At 36.6% G+C, this 18,028-nt stretch overlaps 2 protein-coding genes and 1 pseudogene across 3 annotated transcripts in view; 1 reads left to right on the forward strand and 2 right to left on the reverse strand.

Moving 5' to 3' along the window:
- Positions 1-18,028, reverse strand: part of TRIM37 (tripartite motif containing 37) — a 125,272-nt gene that overhangs the window by 11,381 nt on the left and 95,863 nt on the right. For both annotated transcript variants that reach the window (XM_059906360.1, XM_059906359.1), the window contains exons 19-22: positions 17,050-17,358; positions 3,251-3,379; positions 2,702-2,891; positions 729-847 (exon numbers count right to left, since the gene is read on the reverse strand). In XM_059906360.1, coding sequence (XP_059762343.1) covers positions 729-847; positions 2,702-2,891; positions 3,251-3,379; positions 17,050-17,358 — 747 coding nt within the window. The remainder of the gene's footprint in view (positions 1-728; positions 848-2,701; positions 2,892-3,250; positions 3,380-17,049; positions 17,359-18,028) is intronic.
- Positions 3,739-4,971, forward strand: LOC132355803 (palmitoyl-protein thioesterase 1-like). The gene is given in 3 exon segments (XM_059908378.1): positions 3,739-3,800; positions 3,843-4,390; positions 4,393-4,971. Coding segments are annotated over 3 exon segments (948 nt in total). The 3' UTR covers positions 4,731-4,971.
- LOC132355808 (actin-related protein 3-like) lies at positions 9,809-10,506 on the reverse strand (annotated as a pseudogene).

Genomic DNA, 18,028 nt, shown 5'->3' on the forward strand with positions numbered 1-18,028 from the left:
TCAGTGTCAAATATCATTAATAAAGTTGACACGCTTTTCTGCTAACATATAAAGGACAAGCAAGGGCAACACACATAGCCTTGTTTCAAGCACCTTCTGTTAACTCAAAATTACAAAAAAGTCTTCTACGCTTTCAGATAAAGAGTAATGGACCTGGAAGAACATGTAGACAAATGCTAGAAATGTAACTGAGAATGAACTGGCAGAGTAGAAGTCAGTTACCATAAAGGATTTTTTAAATGGTTAAAGTTTGGAATCCTTCTAAAAGAGCAAAGTAATCTACAAACATTAATCAAGACTGACTTTAAAAGACGAGGTACTTAACATTTAATATTCTAATTAGTTGTTTTGGGGCATGTTTTTCCCGTAAGACACTGAACGTATCCAATTTAATCTTTTCATATCTAGCAAAACTTCAATGCCTATCATGTAGGTAGCATAACGCATTTAAGGAATGAGCAAATGAAGTATCTGCAGACTTTCCCCCTGTAAATGCCTGTTCTAGTAAGATGACCTTTTATGTAGTCAATTATCCATTTTGCCTTCCGTTGTGCTTAATGTCCTAGTAAATCAAACTCAGTGGCACAACGAATGCTGTTTTCAGATCAAGCATCTCAGATAGTAGATAACATCTCAGTAACTGTTTTATTAAACCAACCACTCCTGACCACCACCAAAAAAAGATTATTATTCCGTCTCCCGCCAACTATGACTTTATCATTCCTTACCTTCCTCTGGGGCAACTGAAGCTCCTTCAGGTAGTATAGGTTGTAATTCCCCAGTTTCGGAATTATTTTCCAAATCAGTCATTTGCATTCCTTCCAGACGACCTCCTTTAACACTAGTCCTCAAAGAGGGAGAAAATAACCTGATATTTTTGTATAACTAGTCACTGATACAATAATCTAGATTTTTTTCCTGTCCAGAAACTGAGCAAACTAAGTAGGGTATAGGGCACTGGTGTTTAATACTAAATTTCAAGTTTTACTTTTAAAAGACTCACTAGAAGACTCACAATGAAAGGTTATAAAGTGAGAGATTGCATCAATGTCAATATCCTGGTTGTGATAATATATCAGCGTTTTGCAAAATGTTATAATTAGGGGAAACTGGATAAGGTACACAGGCTCTCTCTATTCTTTCTTATAATTGCATGTGAATCTACAATTATCTCAATAAGAATTCCAATTTAAAAATAAATATAAATAGAAGTCCTTAATAACATGTTCTCACCAATATGGAAAGACTTTTGAGGTATACTGAGTGAGAAAACAAGGTGCACCTTTTGTATTAAAAAAGCTATATGGTCACTTAAATATTGCTTAAATATGCAAGAAAGCTGAGAAGACAGCATATACAAAAAATTTAAAACAGCAGGAATGTGTGTGGGCAGAAGGCTGGAAAACAAAGCAGATGGGAGACAAAGATGGGGAAATTTTAACTTAATATTCTTTTTTTTAACTACCATTTTTGAACCATTTATTACTAGCATTTAAAATTTTTGCTTACACTACCTTAAATCAGGCAAGGAAAAAAAACACAAGCTGGAAAACACCACATGACCCAGGTTGGCAGTATAATTAACTGTAAAATGAGGGTTATAGCTATGAGCTTTACACATTTATACAGGATTTTACAATCTAGAAAAAAGTGCACATTCGTACATATTTAATCTTTATGACTAAAGGCAGACATAAATCTCCTTAAAAAAATATAAAAACTAGTTGCAGCTTCATCTTGAAAGGAACATGTATAAAACCAGGCTAGGAGATGGGGAAGACAAGACAATCTCCAATGATTATAACGCCCTTCCACTGCTTAAACTTGAGCTAAAACAGAAAACAAAGCCACCAGCTGTCCTATTAGATTTGGTAATTATCCAGATCTTAAAACTCTATACAATTAAGTAAACTTAAGGGATATTAATCTTTCTCTAAATTTAATTCAAAGTTCTTTTCAAAGCCTCCAAGGCAGAATTATTCCATTGTTTAAAATTAGAAATGTATTTAATATCCATATAATAGATCAGCAGATGGATATTAATGGCTCACCTAGCACATTCACAGACAATACATTCCATAATCACTCTCTTTTAAATGGATGGAAGTGACAATGTCGACTGGGTGACATGACTGGGATTTGAGTTTATGTTTCCCGGGAGAGAGATAAAGGTACCGATGACCATATATATATATATCCTTTTGGGAAACTCCAACTATGTGTTTTGAGGACACTTTCATAAAAGGGAAAAAAAAGGTGAGATGAAAGCAGAAAAGCAGTTTTAAAATAAAATCGCCAGAAGTGCTTTGTTCTATACAAAATTCATGTAAAAGACCTATGGGACATAATATAGCATAGCACAAATGTCTTTGAAAAATATGGGACAGATGGAAAAAAAAGTTGACCCAAATATCTCACAAGGCAGAGGTCACGCAAGGTTATATAACATTATTATCCCAACTTCACTGAAAATGAGCTCTAATGTATTTAAACTGAACTTCTGGTACTATCTCATTGTGTTAAGAAAGAAAAAAGTAAGGTCTCTGATGCTTTAAAAGTTACATTTTAATATAACAAATAAACTGTCTGCTAAAAAATTAACAAACTAGAAATTTATTATGTTCATTATGTTGTAGACTTAGAGTGCCAAACAAAACTATTAGCTATTATTCCATTACATAAACAAAAGAACTTAACTTACCCCAAGGTGACCATTTTTCTCCTTTTTTCAATAGTAGGTAAGCCACTGAAAACTGCAACCACAACAGCATCTGAATCCAAAGCTTGACACTGCCGGTCTTCAGATTTTGGCAGAATGTCACCGATACTGCCATGTGTCAAGGCTCGGGGAGAACTGTGCCTGCTCCCAGACTGAGAGCTTCCTGGGGAGCCTACAAAAAACGAAGGGGATATTCAGAAAGAAGGCAAACAAACAAAAAGTTCTCTCTCTAGTTTCCACATTAGGAGATCTCACTATACAGATATTTTTAAATTGCAGGAAAACTCAAAAACAATTTAAAAATATATCCTAGTCTTTTTGATGCCAGCTATTTAAAATTCAGGGCTCCAGAATATGGAGTCTAATGGCTGCACTTCCTTACTGACGGGTCTGTTCTGCGTGATCAAGGAACTTTCAAACTGAGTTTCAGCATTTTTGGTGCCTTTAGAGGTCTAAAGCTGTACCATAAGATCAATTTCGAGTAACAGACATCTACCCACCAAAATCACATTCTGAACTCTCCAAACTTACCTTCAGACAGAGTTTGACAGTCTCCCTTTGAACGGCTATTTTCCCCAGAGTCTACTGCTCTTCGAAGTGACAGACTACCTGCTATACTGGACCGAGCTGGTTTGGGTGAATTACTCTTCTTATTTGTGGCTGTAAAGACATTTTAAAACATTTCTGATTATGATAAAATAGCACAAAACTTATTACCTAGGCAGTCAGAGAAAGATTTAATCTTATCATCCATGAGAGGTATTCCCATCTACTGTGTCCAAAAATAAACAGAACACTCTGGTCCCAACTGGTTTATTTGGGGTTTTATGCCAAAGGTATTCCTATTTTGCTGCTTGTGGAACAGCCTCAACTTACAAAAGTAGAAAATTATCAGTGAACTCCAAAAGAAGAATCATACCAGACATGAACTCTAGTCTCAGTTTAAACTAAGTATTAACAACAGAACAATAACCACCAAAACACCTGGAAACTGTAGAACATTATTGGATTAAAAAGAAATGAACGCTGAATTAGAAACAAGCCACAATTATAATACTTCAAGATGTTTGTGGCTAAAACAGTAATTAGAGGAAAATGTATAGCCTTAAAATGAATTAATTAGGGCTCTCGCTTTCCTGCCGGGGTCCTGCGCTTCCCTGGCGCTGGGGCATCTCGACCTGCCGGCTCCGCTGCCCCTGGTGATCTGGCATGGGATGGGAGACAGCTGTTGTAATCCCTTAAGCACGGGCGCTATTAAACAAATGGTCGAGAAGAAAATACCTGGAATTTACGTCTTATCTTTACAGATTGGGAAGATCCTGGTACAGGATGTGGAGAACAGCTTTTTTTTGAATGTTAACTCCCAAGTAAAAATGGTGTGTCAGATTCTTGCTAAGGATCCTAAATTGCAGCAAGGCTACAATGCTATGGGATTCTCCCAGGGAGGCCAATTTCTGAGGGCAGTGGCTCAGAGATGCTCATCACCTCCTATGATCAATCCCATCTCAGTTGGGGGACAACGTCAAGGTGTTTTTGAACTCTCTCAGTGCCCAGGAGAGAGCTCTCACATCTGTGACTTGATCAGAAAAACACTGAATGCTGGAGCTTACAATAAAGCTTTACAAGAATGCCTGGTGCAAGCAGAATATTGGCACGACCCCATAAAGGAGGACATAGCAACCACAGCATCTTCTTGGCAGATATTAATCAGGAGAGAGGTGTCAATGAGTCCTACAAGAAAAACCTGATGGCCCTGAAGAAGTTTGTGGTGGTGAAATTCCTCAATGATTCCATTGTGGACCCCGTGGATTCTGAGTGGTTTGGATTTTACAGAAGTGGCCAAGCCAAGGAAACCATTCCCTTACAGGAGAGCACCCTGTACACACAGGACTGCCTGGGGCTAAAGGCAATGGACAACGCAGGACAGCTGGTGTTCCTGACTCTCGAAGGAGACCATCTTCAACTGTCTGAAGCATGGTTTTATGCCCACATCATACCCTTCCTTGAGTGAAACCCTTGTAGTTTGCACCAGAGCTCAGGGAACCCCTCACACTTCCAAACCAGTTCCCTCCATGCCCAAGCCTGAGCTCAGATCCAGCTAGCAACTAATCCTTCTCTCGTCACCATCTAACATGCCCTGCTTGGAAAGATCCAAGATTGGAATCTTATACTTTGCCTCATCCTATCAGCATATGGTGTTGAATGCAAGTTTAATTAGCTAATAACCATGGAGATTGTTTTACAACCCTTTGATGTGGTCAGACTGTTTTAGGAATTAGGAGTTTGCTGCAGGTCAGTGGCAGAACTGTACCCAGGTCCAGAAGAGACTGAACAAACTAAACCAATGAGATAGAGTCTAAGGCAGATGCCTTTCTCAGGAAAATCTAGCCACATCTCAAACCAAGAGGCCAGTACCCAGGCCTGAGGTATTCACGTAAATGCTTTCTCAGTTGTGCTGGTGGAGATTTGACCAGTGCTTGGAAAAGTATTGCTTGGATGATATGTCCACATTATTTCTTGAGGCTGTCCTCCTCTCTTTGAGTGTGCTGCTTTCTGTGGTGTCTTAGCTATTATTAGACAAATTCCGGCAGCCCACCATCTTGCCTTGGTAGCACTTTTTTTTGTCTCCTCAGGTAGTGATGAATTAGTTGCTCTGTCACAAAAGGAGGGAAATAGCACCCAACAATTGCTTAAGGGAGGAAGTGTACGTATTGCTTAACTTAGACGGGGAGGGGGAGGTTTAAAGAAAAATGTAAAATGAAAAAGGAGAAGGTAGTTGGTTCTTTCCATTCCATCCTTGATGAACCTGTCCTTTCTAAATATGACTAGTGGTCTGGATTCTAGAGTCACTCTATTGCTGGCATTAGCAAAGAATGGGAGGAAAAATGTAAAGAGATCAGGCTTTCTAACTTCCGTCTCAAAAATTTGAGATTACTGCGCACTTCAAACTGCTTCTGCTGTGTTCTGTGAAAAAAAAAGATTGTTTGCTCAAAAAGCTTAGGGAGTATTCCATATCCCTTTTCTCCTCTTGAAGATCAACCCACCTTAGAATATTAAGGACTCTGAGAATTCCTGTTACAGTACAGAACACTAATCTTAATCTATGGTTTCCCACACTATCTGAGCATGGACGTCTTAGCCCCCACTCCCTTATCCCATGAAAACCTAGCAACACTTTTTGGAAGACTGTTCTGCAGAATGCCAGTTTGTGGAAACGGTTAGCTATACTTGGGGGAAGCACTTTGTTACTGCTGCAAAGTTTACCCTCTGTGATTTTTCTTTCACCTCTCTCAAGACTTTTCAACTAAGAGGATGAAAGGTTAAGAAGTGGGGACGTGTGAAAATAATTTTATGAAGTTGTCTAAAATAAAGAGTAGTTTCTTAAAAAAAAAAGAATTAGAAAAAACTGAAACTAAATGGCCTAACATGCATAAACTCAAGGAGATGGAAAAATGATAAAAAGAAATAAAAAGAAAGCAGAAGCAATGCATTAAAAGGTAATAAACAGGTTCAACAAGGTAGTAGGATATAAGATCAACAATCAACTGACTTTTTATACACCAGCAAAGAACAATCCGAGAATGAAATTAAGAAAACAATTCCATTTACAATAGCATCAAATAGAATAAAATACTTAGGGAAAAATTTAACAAAGAAATGTTAAGACCTGTATATTTTTGAAAGAAAATAAAGAAAAAAGGAAAAATATTCTGTGGTCATTAACTGGAAGACTTAATATCGTTAACATGGCAATACTCCCAAACTTGATCTACAATACAGATTCAACACAATCCCTATAAAAATTCCAACTGTTTTTTTTTTTTTTTTTTGCAGAAATTGACAAGCTGATCCTAAAATTCACAGAAAAATGCAAAAGATCCAGAATACCCCAAAACACTCTTGTATGGAGGACTCACACTTATGATTTCACAACTTGCCATAAAACTATAGTATTCAAGATTGTGGTACTGGTGGAAAGACAGAAGTATAGACCAATGGAAGAGAACTGAGAGTCCAGAAATAAACTCTTACATTTATGGTCAATTAATTTTTGACAAGGAGGCCAAGATAATTCAATGGGCAAAGAAAAAGAAAAGATGAACAATAACAAGTGTTGACAAGGATATGGAGGAACTGGAACCCTATATACTGTTGAAGAATGTGAAATGGTGCAGCTGCTTTGGAAACAGTATGGCTGTGCCTCAAAAAGTTAAACAGTTCTCATATAATCCACCAATTCCACTCCTAAGCATATACTTAAATAAAAACATATGTCCCCACAAAAAACTGTATATGAATGTTCATAGCATCATTATTCATAATAGCCAAAAAGTGGGGAAAAAAATCCAAGTCTTCATCAACTGATGAGTAGATCAAACAAAAAGTGGTACCCACATACAATGAAGTATCATTCAGCCATAAAAAGGAATGAAATAATACATGCTACATTACAGATGGCCCTTGAACACATTATGCTAAGCCAGAGAAGCCAGATACAAAAGGCTTCGTATTGTGTGATTCCATTTATATGAAAAGTCCAGAAGCAAATCCATATAGACAAAATAGATTAGCAGTTACCAGGGGGATAGGGGGAAGGGGAAGATGGGGAATAACAGCTCATGGGTATGGAGTTTACAGGAAGAGTGAAAGCAGCTCTTTTGCCCCTTTCCTGTTTGCCCGTTTCTGTTCCCCTCTAACCTTAAAAGAACCTAATTATAGGAATGAGATCACTAGGCAATTTAACCCAACTCTTGACTTTTGCTCTCCTGAACGCACACCATGCCTTGTTGATTCTTTTCCTAGAAAAAAAGAAGAACGAAGAATTTAGCAGTTTAAAAAAATGACTAGCTTTCTACTCCCAACAGCCCCCCTAAGCAATCCTGCTTGGGATCACTTGGGCAAGATAACATCTGAAGGGAGAGTCAGCCAATGTGCACACAGACTGGAGAATGATGCAGAACCCAACCTCCTGCCTCGATGATTCACTGAGGTTCCCCCCCAACCCCACACCCCATTTTTCCCCTTAAAAATTGTCATGGCTAAGCACGATCTTCGCAGTTGGCCTCTGGACACAAGTCTACTGTCCCCCCAGACTGTCGGCTTTTCTGACTAAAGCACCTTTCCCTTCTACTGACACTTGCCTCTCAAATTATTGGCTTTGCAGCAGCAAGCAGCCGAACCTAAGTTCAGTAACAAGAGGAGGGATGAAAATGTCCTAGACTTAGATAATGGTGACTGTCACACAATTTTGTAAATATACTAAAAACTGCTTAATTGTACATCTGGGGAAAAAAGGTGCTGTGAGAAAAAATTATGACCAATTTCTCCACTGCAAAGTATACATAAACTATTGGTTAAGGGAAAAAAATGAAGAAGAGATGCATTAACAGAAACAAAGGCAGAAATTAACATAATAAAAAGAAGACAGTAGATGAAATAAATCTAAGAACTAGGTCTTTGAAGACATGAATAAAATGGACAAGCCTCTAGCAAGTCAAATCAAGGGAAAAAATAAAACACAAATAAGCAATGATATAACTGAAAAAGTTAATATCCCATATGCAGAGGAAGTTTCTAAAATTTAAGGGAACAGAATAAATGACTTTATACCAATACATTTATCTAATAAAATTAATTTTCTAGTTAAATTAATTATGAAAACTGATTTAAGAAGCAGCAGAAATATGAGACCAATAAACACACAGAAATGAAAAAGGCTGTTAAAGTTTTATCCCTGAAAGAACCGCTAGATAGTTTTATGGATGAGTTTCATTACACTTTTAACGAGCAGATAACATGTTAAAATAATTTTACAGCATAGAAAAGGACAAAAGCTTCTGAATTTATTCTATGAGATTGGTATAAATTTGGAACTCAGATGTGTTAAGGATAGTATAATGAAACTATAGCTCAATTTTACTTATTGACTACATAGTCAAGAATCCTAAGTATTAGCTGGGACTTCCCTGGCAGTCCAGTGGTTAAGACTCCACACTTCCACTGCAGGGGGTGCAGGTTCGATCCCTGGTAGGCGGAACTAAGATCCCGTATGCCGTGCAGCCAAAAAAAAAAAAAAAAAAAAAAAATCCTAAGTATTAGCAAACTAAAAACAGCCAGTACAGTTAACCCTTGAAAAATAGGGGATTAGAGGCGCCAACCCCCCACGCAGTCAAAAATCCAGGTATAACTTTTAGAGTCGGCCCTCCTTATCAGTGGTTCAGCATCCAAAGACTCAGCCAACTGCAGATTTATTGAAAAAAATGTGTGGATAGGAGGACCCACACAGTTCAAACCCATGTCGTTCAAGGGTCAATGGTATATTAAAAAACTACAAACCAAAACCAAGTAGAAAGACTCATTCTAGAATTTCAAGAATGGTCAGTATTAGATAAATAATATAATTCTCTGTGTTCACAAAGTAACAGGGCAAAATAATGATTATTTTGACTGACAATAAAAAAGCAGTTGATATAATTCTACACAACTTCTTGACTTAAAAAAACTCTTAGTAAGTAGTGTTGACTGAAAAAAATGCACACCCTAAAAGTTGCGAATTATGTTTTACTTGGCGGAGTTTCTGAGGACTTCAAGCCCGGGAGGCAGCCTCTCAGAATAGTTCTGAGAGACTGTTCCAAAGAGGCAACGGAGGAGCCAGGATATATATGGGTTTTTTCAACAAAGACCAGGTAGTTGGCACATCAAAAGATTACAGTTAGTTACAAAATATCAAAAAAACAAAAAATCCCACAGATATCTCAAGTTAATGAATTAGCACTTTTCTACATATGGGAAGATGCAAGAGTCTGGGCTCATTGAAATCATTCCTTTCTTTCTCATCCTGAATTCCCTCAGGACTCTTTCCCGTTCTGAATTTCCTCAGGCAGCTGCAACATCCTTTGTTTACTGATATGGCACGCAACATTTTTTCATTCACAGTAGGAAAAGAGGTAGTTTGGTGTAATGGTGAAAGCCACAGGCTTTAAGGTTCAAGTTCTTAGCTCTGCAATTACCACTGTGAAACTCTAGGACCCTTTAATGCCCTGTGCCTCAGTTTCATTATCTGTAAATTGGGGATAAAAATAACTTGCCTCAGAGAACTCTGACACCAATAAGATAATGCTGAATTACTTCATTTACTACTTGTTAGGTAGGTAAATTCTAAATTAGCAAATTCTGGATCAAAAAAGATTTCAGGTTCCAAGGATCTGTTGTAACCAACGTCAATGGAAAATTCTTTCTTTGAGATTGCCTTGATTCTAGTATACTGTTTAATCTACTTGGCCCCTCTGTGTCACACTTGTTAAATTCTTTTACTAAATCTGGGCAGACATAACTGTAGCACTCCTTTACTTCCATAGCTGTTTCCAGGGATTGTTGCCCTAGAGGAATTCCTACTTCTTGGTCTCTCAGCAGTTGCTGAATGAAATACAGTACAGCTCACCTTGTGACTGGAATGTGCTTACCTCAGCTGCCAATCACATGTCCTGTAACCACAGAAAGGACAGGAGTGACAGCATCTTAATACCAGTCACTATCAGTTTTCCTACATGTTTTGTTGCTCAGGATGCTGTTAATGCAAGCACAGCCTGCATGGCTATGTACAAGCCTGGAATATTGAAGTACTCAAACCATATTTCAGTAGTATATTCTATTTTCAGGAGCATTTAGTGGAGATTTAATCAAAAGAAAGTAATGACATTCAGGTTGTGCTTTAAGTATTGAGAGAACATTTGCTCTATAAATCTTTCCATTAGGTGACAGCCTTAAACTATACCATGATGGACTGGCCACTTCACGGTACCTGTGGCTTTTTCTATTACTTCATTCTTTTTCACCTCTAATTTTGTTTATTTGGCCTCTCTTTTTTTCTTAGTGAGTCTGGCTGAAGGTTTATCAATTTTGTTTATATTTTCAAAAAAACCAGCTCTTAGGTTCATTGATCTTTTCTATAGTGGTTTTTTTTTTTTTGGTCTCTATTTATTTCTGCTCTGATCTTTATTATTTCCTTCCTTCTGTAAACTTTGGGCTTTTTCTAAGTCTATCAGATGGAAAGTTAGGTTGTTTATTTGAGATTTATCTTGTTTCTTGTGGTAGGCCTGTATCACTATAAACTTTCCTCTTAGAAGTGCTTTTGCTTGTGTCCTATAGATTTTAGAACGTTGCATTTCTATTTTCATTCATCTCAAGGTATTTTTTGATTTCGTCTTTCATTTCTTTGTCGATTCACTCTTCTTAGTAAGATGTTGTTAGTCTCTACATGTCTGTGTTTTTTCCATTTTTCTTCCTGTAATTGATTTCTAGTTTCATACTGTTGTGGTTGGAAAAGTTGTTTAATATAAATAATTTCAATTTTCTAAATTTATTGAGACTTGTTTTGTGGCCCAACATGTTATTTATCCTGGAAAATTCCATGTGCACTTGAAAAGAATGTGTATTCTGCTGGGGTTTTTTGTTTGTTTATTCGATAGAATGTTCTACAGATATCTATTAAGACCATCTGGTGTAATGTGTCATTTAAGGCCACTGTTTCCTTATTAATATTCTGTTTGGTTGATCTGTCTACTGATGTAAGTGGTATATTCAAGTATCCTACTATTATTGTATTACTGTCAATTTCTCCCTTTATGTCTGTTAATATTTGCTTTATATATTTAGTTGCTCCTATATTAAATGCACATATATTTATGAATGCTAAAAAAATAAAAATAAAAAAAATAACTTGCCTCTTTGAATTGTTGTTGGGATTAAGTGAGTTAATACATGTGACTCAGAATAGTTAGAATGATACCTGGTACATAATAAACACTTAGTAAATGTTAACCATTATAGTAAATGTTAACCATTATTGTTGTTAGGAATAGAAGGATATATTTTTCCACTTGACAAAAACTACCTTTTGAAACATATAGCAAAATTTGAACTTAATGAGATTAAAAACTAAAGGAATTCCCAAATAGAGTTGAAAACATTACAAAAATTCTATTATTGCTATTAGTTAACATTGTTCTGAGGTCCCAGCCCAGACAATGCAGTATGAAAAGTAAATAAGCAAGAAAGGAGTGGATAAACTATGACTATTTCCTGATGATATGACTGTCTACATAGAAAATTCAATATAATTGACTAAAAAACTTAACAATTTAAAAAGTTCACTAAGTGGGTTGAATACATATTAAAACCAATAGTCTTCCTATATGTCAGTAACTAATAATTAGAAAATATTATGGGGGGAAAAAGAGATCCCATCACAACAGCAACCTAAATTATAATATACCTAGAAATTAATAACAAGACACATGCAGAACTTATATGAAGAAAACTAAAACTCTGAAGAAGTATATGTCCATAACAGACGACTTGAATAAATGGAAACACCACATTCCTAAATTTGAAAGTTTTAGTACTGAAAAGATGTCAATTCCTCAAATTAAATGTTAATTAATGCATTAAATGTAACACAATTCCAGTCAAAATTAATTTCTGGAAGAGTAAACACGTAAGAGCCATGAAAGACGTTTTGAAAACAAAAATAAAATGAAGCCTACAATAGCCACGACATGGAAGCTACCTAAATGTCCATCAACAGAGGAATGGATAAAGAAGATGTGGTACATATATACAGTCAAATATTACTCAGCCATAAAAAAGAACAAAATAATGTCATTTGCAGCAACATGGATGGACCTAGAGATTCTCATGCTGAATGAAGTAAGTCAGACAGAGAAAGACAAATATCGTATGATGTCGCTCATATGTGGAATCTAAAAAATAGGCTACAAATGAACTTATCTACAAAACCGAAATAGAGTTACAGATGCAGAAAATAAACTTATGGTTACTGGCTAGTGGGGCTGGATAAATTGGAAGACTGGGATTGAGACATACACACTATTACATATAAAATAAATAACTAACAAGTACCTACTGTATAGTACAGGGAACTCTACTCAATACTCTGTAATGGCCTATATGGGAAAAGAATCTAAAAAAGAGTGGATTATATGTATTTGTATAACAGGTTCACTTTGCTGTACAGCAGAAACACAATATTGTAAATTACCCCAATAAAATTTTTTAAAAAAGAAGGCAAACATATCACAGTATTACAACTATAAAACTACAATGGTTAAAAAAGAGTGTGGGTCTGGTAGACAACACAACAAATATCTGGTTGAACAATATCAAATTGCTGTTTTTATATGTTAAAAAAAAGTCTCATGGGACTTCCCTGGTGGTCCAGTGGTTAAGAATCCGCCTTCCAATGCAGGGGACGCGGGTTCGATACCTGGTTGGGGAACTAGGATCCCACATGCTGAGGGGCAACTAAGCCCGCGTGCACAACTACAGAGCCCACGCACTCTGGAGCCCGCGTGCCACAACTATAGAGAAGCCCGCAACCAAGAGCCTGTGTGCTGCAACGAAAGATCCCGCACGCCGCAACTAAGACCCGACACAGCCAAAAATAAATAAATAAATATTAAAAAGAAAGAAAGAAAGAAAGAAAGAAAATGGCTTCTTGGGAATTCCCTGGCAGTCCAGTGGTTAGGACTCTGTGCTTCCATTGCAGGGGGCACAGGTTCGATCCCTGGTCGGGGAACTAAAATCCTGCAAGCCGAGTGGTGTGGCCAGAAACAAACAAACAAAAAGTCTCATATTGGCAATTTCACCTGGTTCAACCTCTATGAATGAATTTAAAAACAGAACTATGTAAATACGGCAATTTGGTCTATAATATAAAGGATGAGTTCCATATTGTTGAACACAGTAGATTCTTCAAAAAACGTTTCGTTTGGGTGGGTGGGTTGGGCAGGGGGTTGGATCACTGAACTTACCTCACACACCATCATGGAAAAAACAAATTATATATGGAATAATGACCTAAATGTAAAAAAGTTAAAAAACAAAAATAGAACCAAGAAAATAAGTGTTGTTTTTATAAACTTGGAGTTGAAAAGGCCTTCCAAATAAAAACATTAAATCCCCAAACCATGAATACTACTAATAGATCTTGAAATTTAAAAATTTAAAACTTCACATTTAGCAGAAAACAAAAACAAGTGACAACAGGGGAAGTATCTGCAGAAATATGTAACAAAAACTTTTTGCAAAAGTCCATCCAAAAAGCATTATTTCTTTTGGTTTTAAATTTTCATTTCCTTGACAACTAGATATGGTTGAGTATCTTTTCATACATTTACTGCCTTTTTGTAGTTCTACTTATGTTAACAACCTAATCATAACCTTTACTCATTTTTCTATTATATTGTCATCTTTATTTAAGAGAGTCCTATGTATCTGGCAATTATCCCCTTTCCTATTCATCTCTACTGTATTATTGCCATCAGTACCAAGCATTAATATATCCCATTTTAATAAACACACATATGGAGAGCCCAGAAATAAATCCTCATATACATGGTCAACCCAAGTATCCATCAAAAGATGAATGGGTAAACAAATGAGTATATACACACACAGTGGAATATTATGCAGCCATAAAAAGGAAAAGAATATCAGCATTCCACAAGATATTCCTTGTGTCTGTTCAAGAAATATCTATTCTTGAACAGATATTTGCACTGAATGGTACGACATGGATGAACCCTGAGAAGCTTATGCTAAGTGAAATAAGCCAACCACAAAAGGGCAAATACTCTATGTTTTCACTTATATGAGGTACCCAGAGTAATCAAATTCATACAGACAGAAAGCCAAATGGTTGCTGCCAGGAGATGGGGGGAGGAAGAAGGGAGAGCTACCATTTAATAGGTATAGAGATTCAGTTTTGCAAGATAAAAAAAAGTTCTGTGGGTGGATGGTGGTGTTGCTGGCACAACAATGTGCATGTACTTAATGCCATTGATAGGTACACTTAAAAAGGTGAAGATGGTAAATTTTGTTTAACAAAATGTGGTAAAATTTACCATGATTTAAAAAAAAATTTTTTTTAATTAAACACAATTAGCATATGAACCAGCAATCCCACTCTAGGTATATACCCAAAAAAATTGAAAGCAGAGACTTGAACAGATATTTGCACACACGTGTTCATAGCTGCATTATTCATGACAGCCAAAAAGTGGAAACAACCCAAACGTCCATCAACAGATGAATGGATAAACATAATGTAGTATATACATACATACAAGGGAATATTACTTGGCCTGAAAAAGAAATGAATTTCTGACATTTGATACAATATGGATGAACCCTGAAGAAATTATGCTAAAGTGAAATAAGTCAGACACAAAAAGACAAATATTGTATGATTCCACTTATATGAGATATCTAGAATAGTCAAGTTTATAGAAACAGAAAGTATAATAGTAGTTACCAGAGGGTAGGGGAAAGGGGGAATGGCCAGTTACTGTTCGAAGGATATAGAATTTCAGTTTGGGATGATGAAAAAGTTCTGGAGGTGAATAGTGATGATGGTTGCACAACAGTGTGAATGTACTTAATGCCACTGAATTGTACAGTTAAAAATAGTTAAAATGGTAAATTTTATGTTATGTATATTTACCACCAAAAAAACCCAGGTAAGAAAAGCATATATGTTTAAGAAAATGAAAGAAAACAACACACAGATAACAAACTCTTTCCTGACTCCACAACCCCTCCAGGGACCACCCAATTTATTGTGACAGTTCTTGAAGGAGCTGCGCAGACATGCTCTGCTTTCTCACCTCATTCACTTCTGCTATACCCCTCCATGGAAATGGTTCTTAAAAGGGTCACCCGCCCTTCATTTTGACACCTCTCAATGATACAACCACTCCACTGTTTTGGAATGCATTTAAAATTTTTTTTGAGATTTCATTTCTTCTAGTTTTTCTCTGCCCTTAATGATTGCTCTTTTCAATTTCCTTTGCTGGCTTCCCCTTCATTACCAGGCCTTTAAATATTTAAGTGCCCAGAACCAAAATTTCTCCATTTAAATTCCCTTCATACTTGATCCCTGGCTTTAAACAACATCTGATACTGTTGACTTCCAACTGTTTATATCCAGCTTTAACCCCACATCCTTCAGACTTATGTAGCACTCAACTGCCTATGAGATATTTACTAGAGTATCTAGCAGACATCTCAAACCTAATATGTTTAAAAAAGAATTCCCGACTTCCTGCCCCTATGGCACAACAATCCCCACACCTGCTTCTTCCTTATTTGATTTGTGTCTCAATTAATGACACCACCCGTCACTACGTTGCTCAGACCAAACACTGAAACATCATTCTTAGTTTTTTTCTTTCCCTAAAACCTTTCTTCCCAGGTTTGTGGGAAAGAACTGAGCCCTCCCGGTCTAAAATATCTATTGTATGTAACAGATTAACTTCTGTCCTATGTATCTAGAGTAGTACTAGTTATATACCATCCTTGGGAGAATTAAGAAAGGCTGGAAGACTATGAGCAAGTCCACCTACCCAGTGTAGGTTACTACCCAGTGTAGTAACTCCAGAATAAGTCACCGTATTTCACACAAGCTATTGTTACAGGCTGTTTACTGGTCTCACAACTCCCACTCTCAACCCTTTTCAGACCCTTCTCCACACAACAAAGAAAGTAATCTCTGTAAAAAGGTGTATCAGATCATAAACACCCCCCTGATTTTTATTCTCTAGAGACTTTCTCCTAAAATCAGAATAAAACTCAAACTCCTTATTGAGGTCTTATAAGACCCTACCTGATCTAGATCCTGCCTACCTCTCTGACTTATTTCCTGTCACTCTCACCTCTGCTTAGTTCACCATGTTCAGCCAAAATGGTCTTCCTTCGAGCCTTCAAACATGCAGAGCAAACCCCTTATATGGGACTTTGCATTTTCCATTCTGTTTACCATGAAGAATGCTTCCCCCAGATCTCTGCATGGCTGCCACCTTCTCAACCTTCAGATATCAGTTCAACTGTTGCCTCCTGAGAGACTTTCTGACTACCCTAACGAAAATAGCACACACCTCACTTGCTCTGCCCATCTCACTCCTCTGTTGTTTCCTTCACGTACTTTTTACCAACTGAAATTATCTTTACTTGTCTACACATTTTAATGTCCAATTCCTATCACATGAATACATGAATGCAAGATCCACGAGGTTAAGGATTTTCTCTTGTTTGTTGACCCATATAGAATAAGCAACCAAGAAATGTTAGCTCTATTACACAGTAGAAAATATACAGAGTCAGTTATGGATGGGAGAAAAGGCTGTTTGCATTTGTAGTCTTAATTCATTGTGAGGGAGATGTTTGAATATTATTATTCTGAAAATAACCTGTCCTCTAGCTTCCCAAATGACACATGGAGAAATAAAACTAATAGGATCTTTTTCACTTACAGTTTCGTATGTAACAACTGGCAACTGATGACTTTGCCAAGAGCTCCATTCCCAAATCCTGTAATCTGCTAGAGTTTTCGGTTCCACATGCAGCCAGAGCTGCCTGGTCAGCAGAAAGAAGGCTTGCTGGCATGTCTCCAGAAGCAGCATTGCTGCTTTTTATTTCTGGAAGTGTATTCTTTACATCAGTTTTCATACATCGAACTTCAGCTATTTGAGTTTTGAGTCTTTTTAGCATCTTTAAATCAGAGGGAACTCGCCACATTGCCTGCTGCTTTCTTTGGTCTTTATCTTTTCGAGAATATGATGCTTCAGAGAGAAAGTGACAAGTCATGTTAATACAGACTTTAACATTCATGAAACCATTCTATACTGTGACTATAAGCAAATTTGAGGTGTAAATAACTTAAGGTGCTTTAGGTGGTATCAACATAAAAGCATGCATTAAATTCCATTAATGAAAATAAAGATAGACACAAGTATCCTAACTCTATTCACACCTACAAAGTTAAAATCTGGGTCACATTATAATCACTCAAATCTGAATTATGTATTTACTTTTAAAAGTTTTAAAAGCTGCCCTACTGCCTGGGCTTTCTCCTTTATACTTTTCCACTTTTCTCAAATTTTCTATACTGAGCTTTTATTATGTTCACAATAAAAAAAACAAACAAAACAGAAAAAACATAAACCTAGAAGCCACTTAGTCTAATATGCTATACATAGTATATAAAAAAAAATATTCTACCTGAATTTAAAAAATTGATTTACTGAACTATCATCCAATGTAGATAAAGCTATTAAGTGCCATGGAATATCATAAAAAACTAGTTCCTTGTCACTGAGTCTTTGCGGCCACTAAACTAACAATGCTTTCTCTCTTCCAAGAGAAAGTAGTTAAAGTTGTTTTTAATTTCTTTTCGCCCACCCAAATATTAAGGAGAGGAATGAGCAAGGAAAACACACACTTTCTATGCAG

This window comes from Balaenoptera ricei, chromosome 20 (assembly GCF_028023285.1).
Source record: "Balaenoptera ricei isolate mBalRic1 chromosome 20, mBalRic1.hap2, whole genome shotgun sequence".
Taxonomy (NCBI): domain Eukaryota; kingdom Metazoa; phylum Chordata; class Mammalia; order Artiodactyla; family Balaenopteridae; genus Balaenoptera; species Balaenoptera ricei.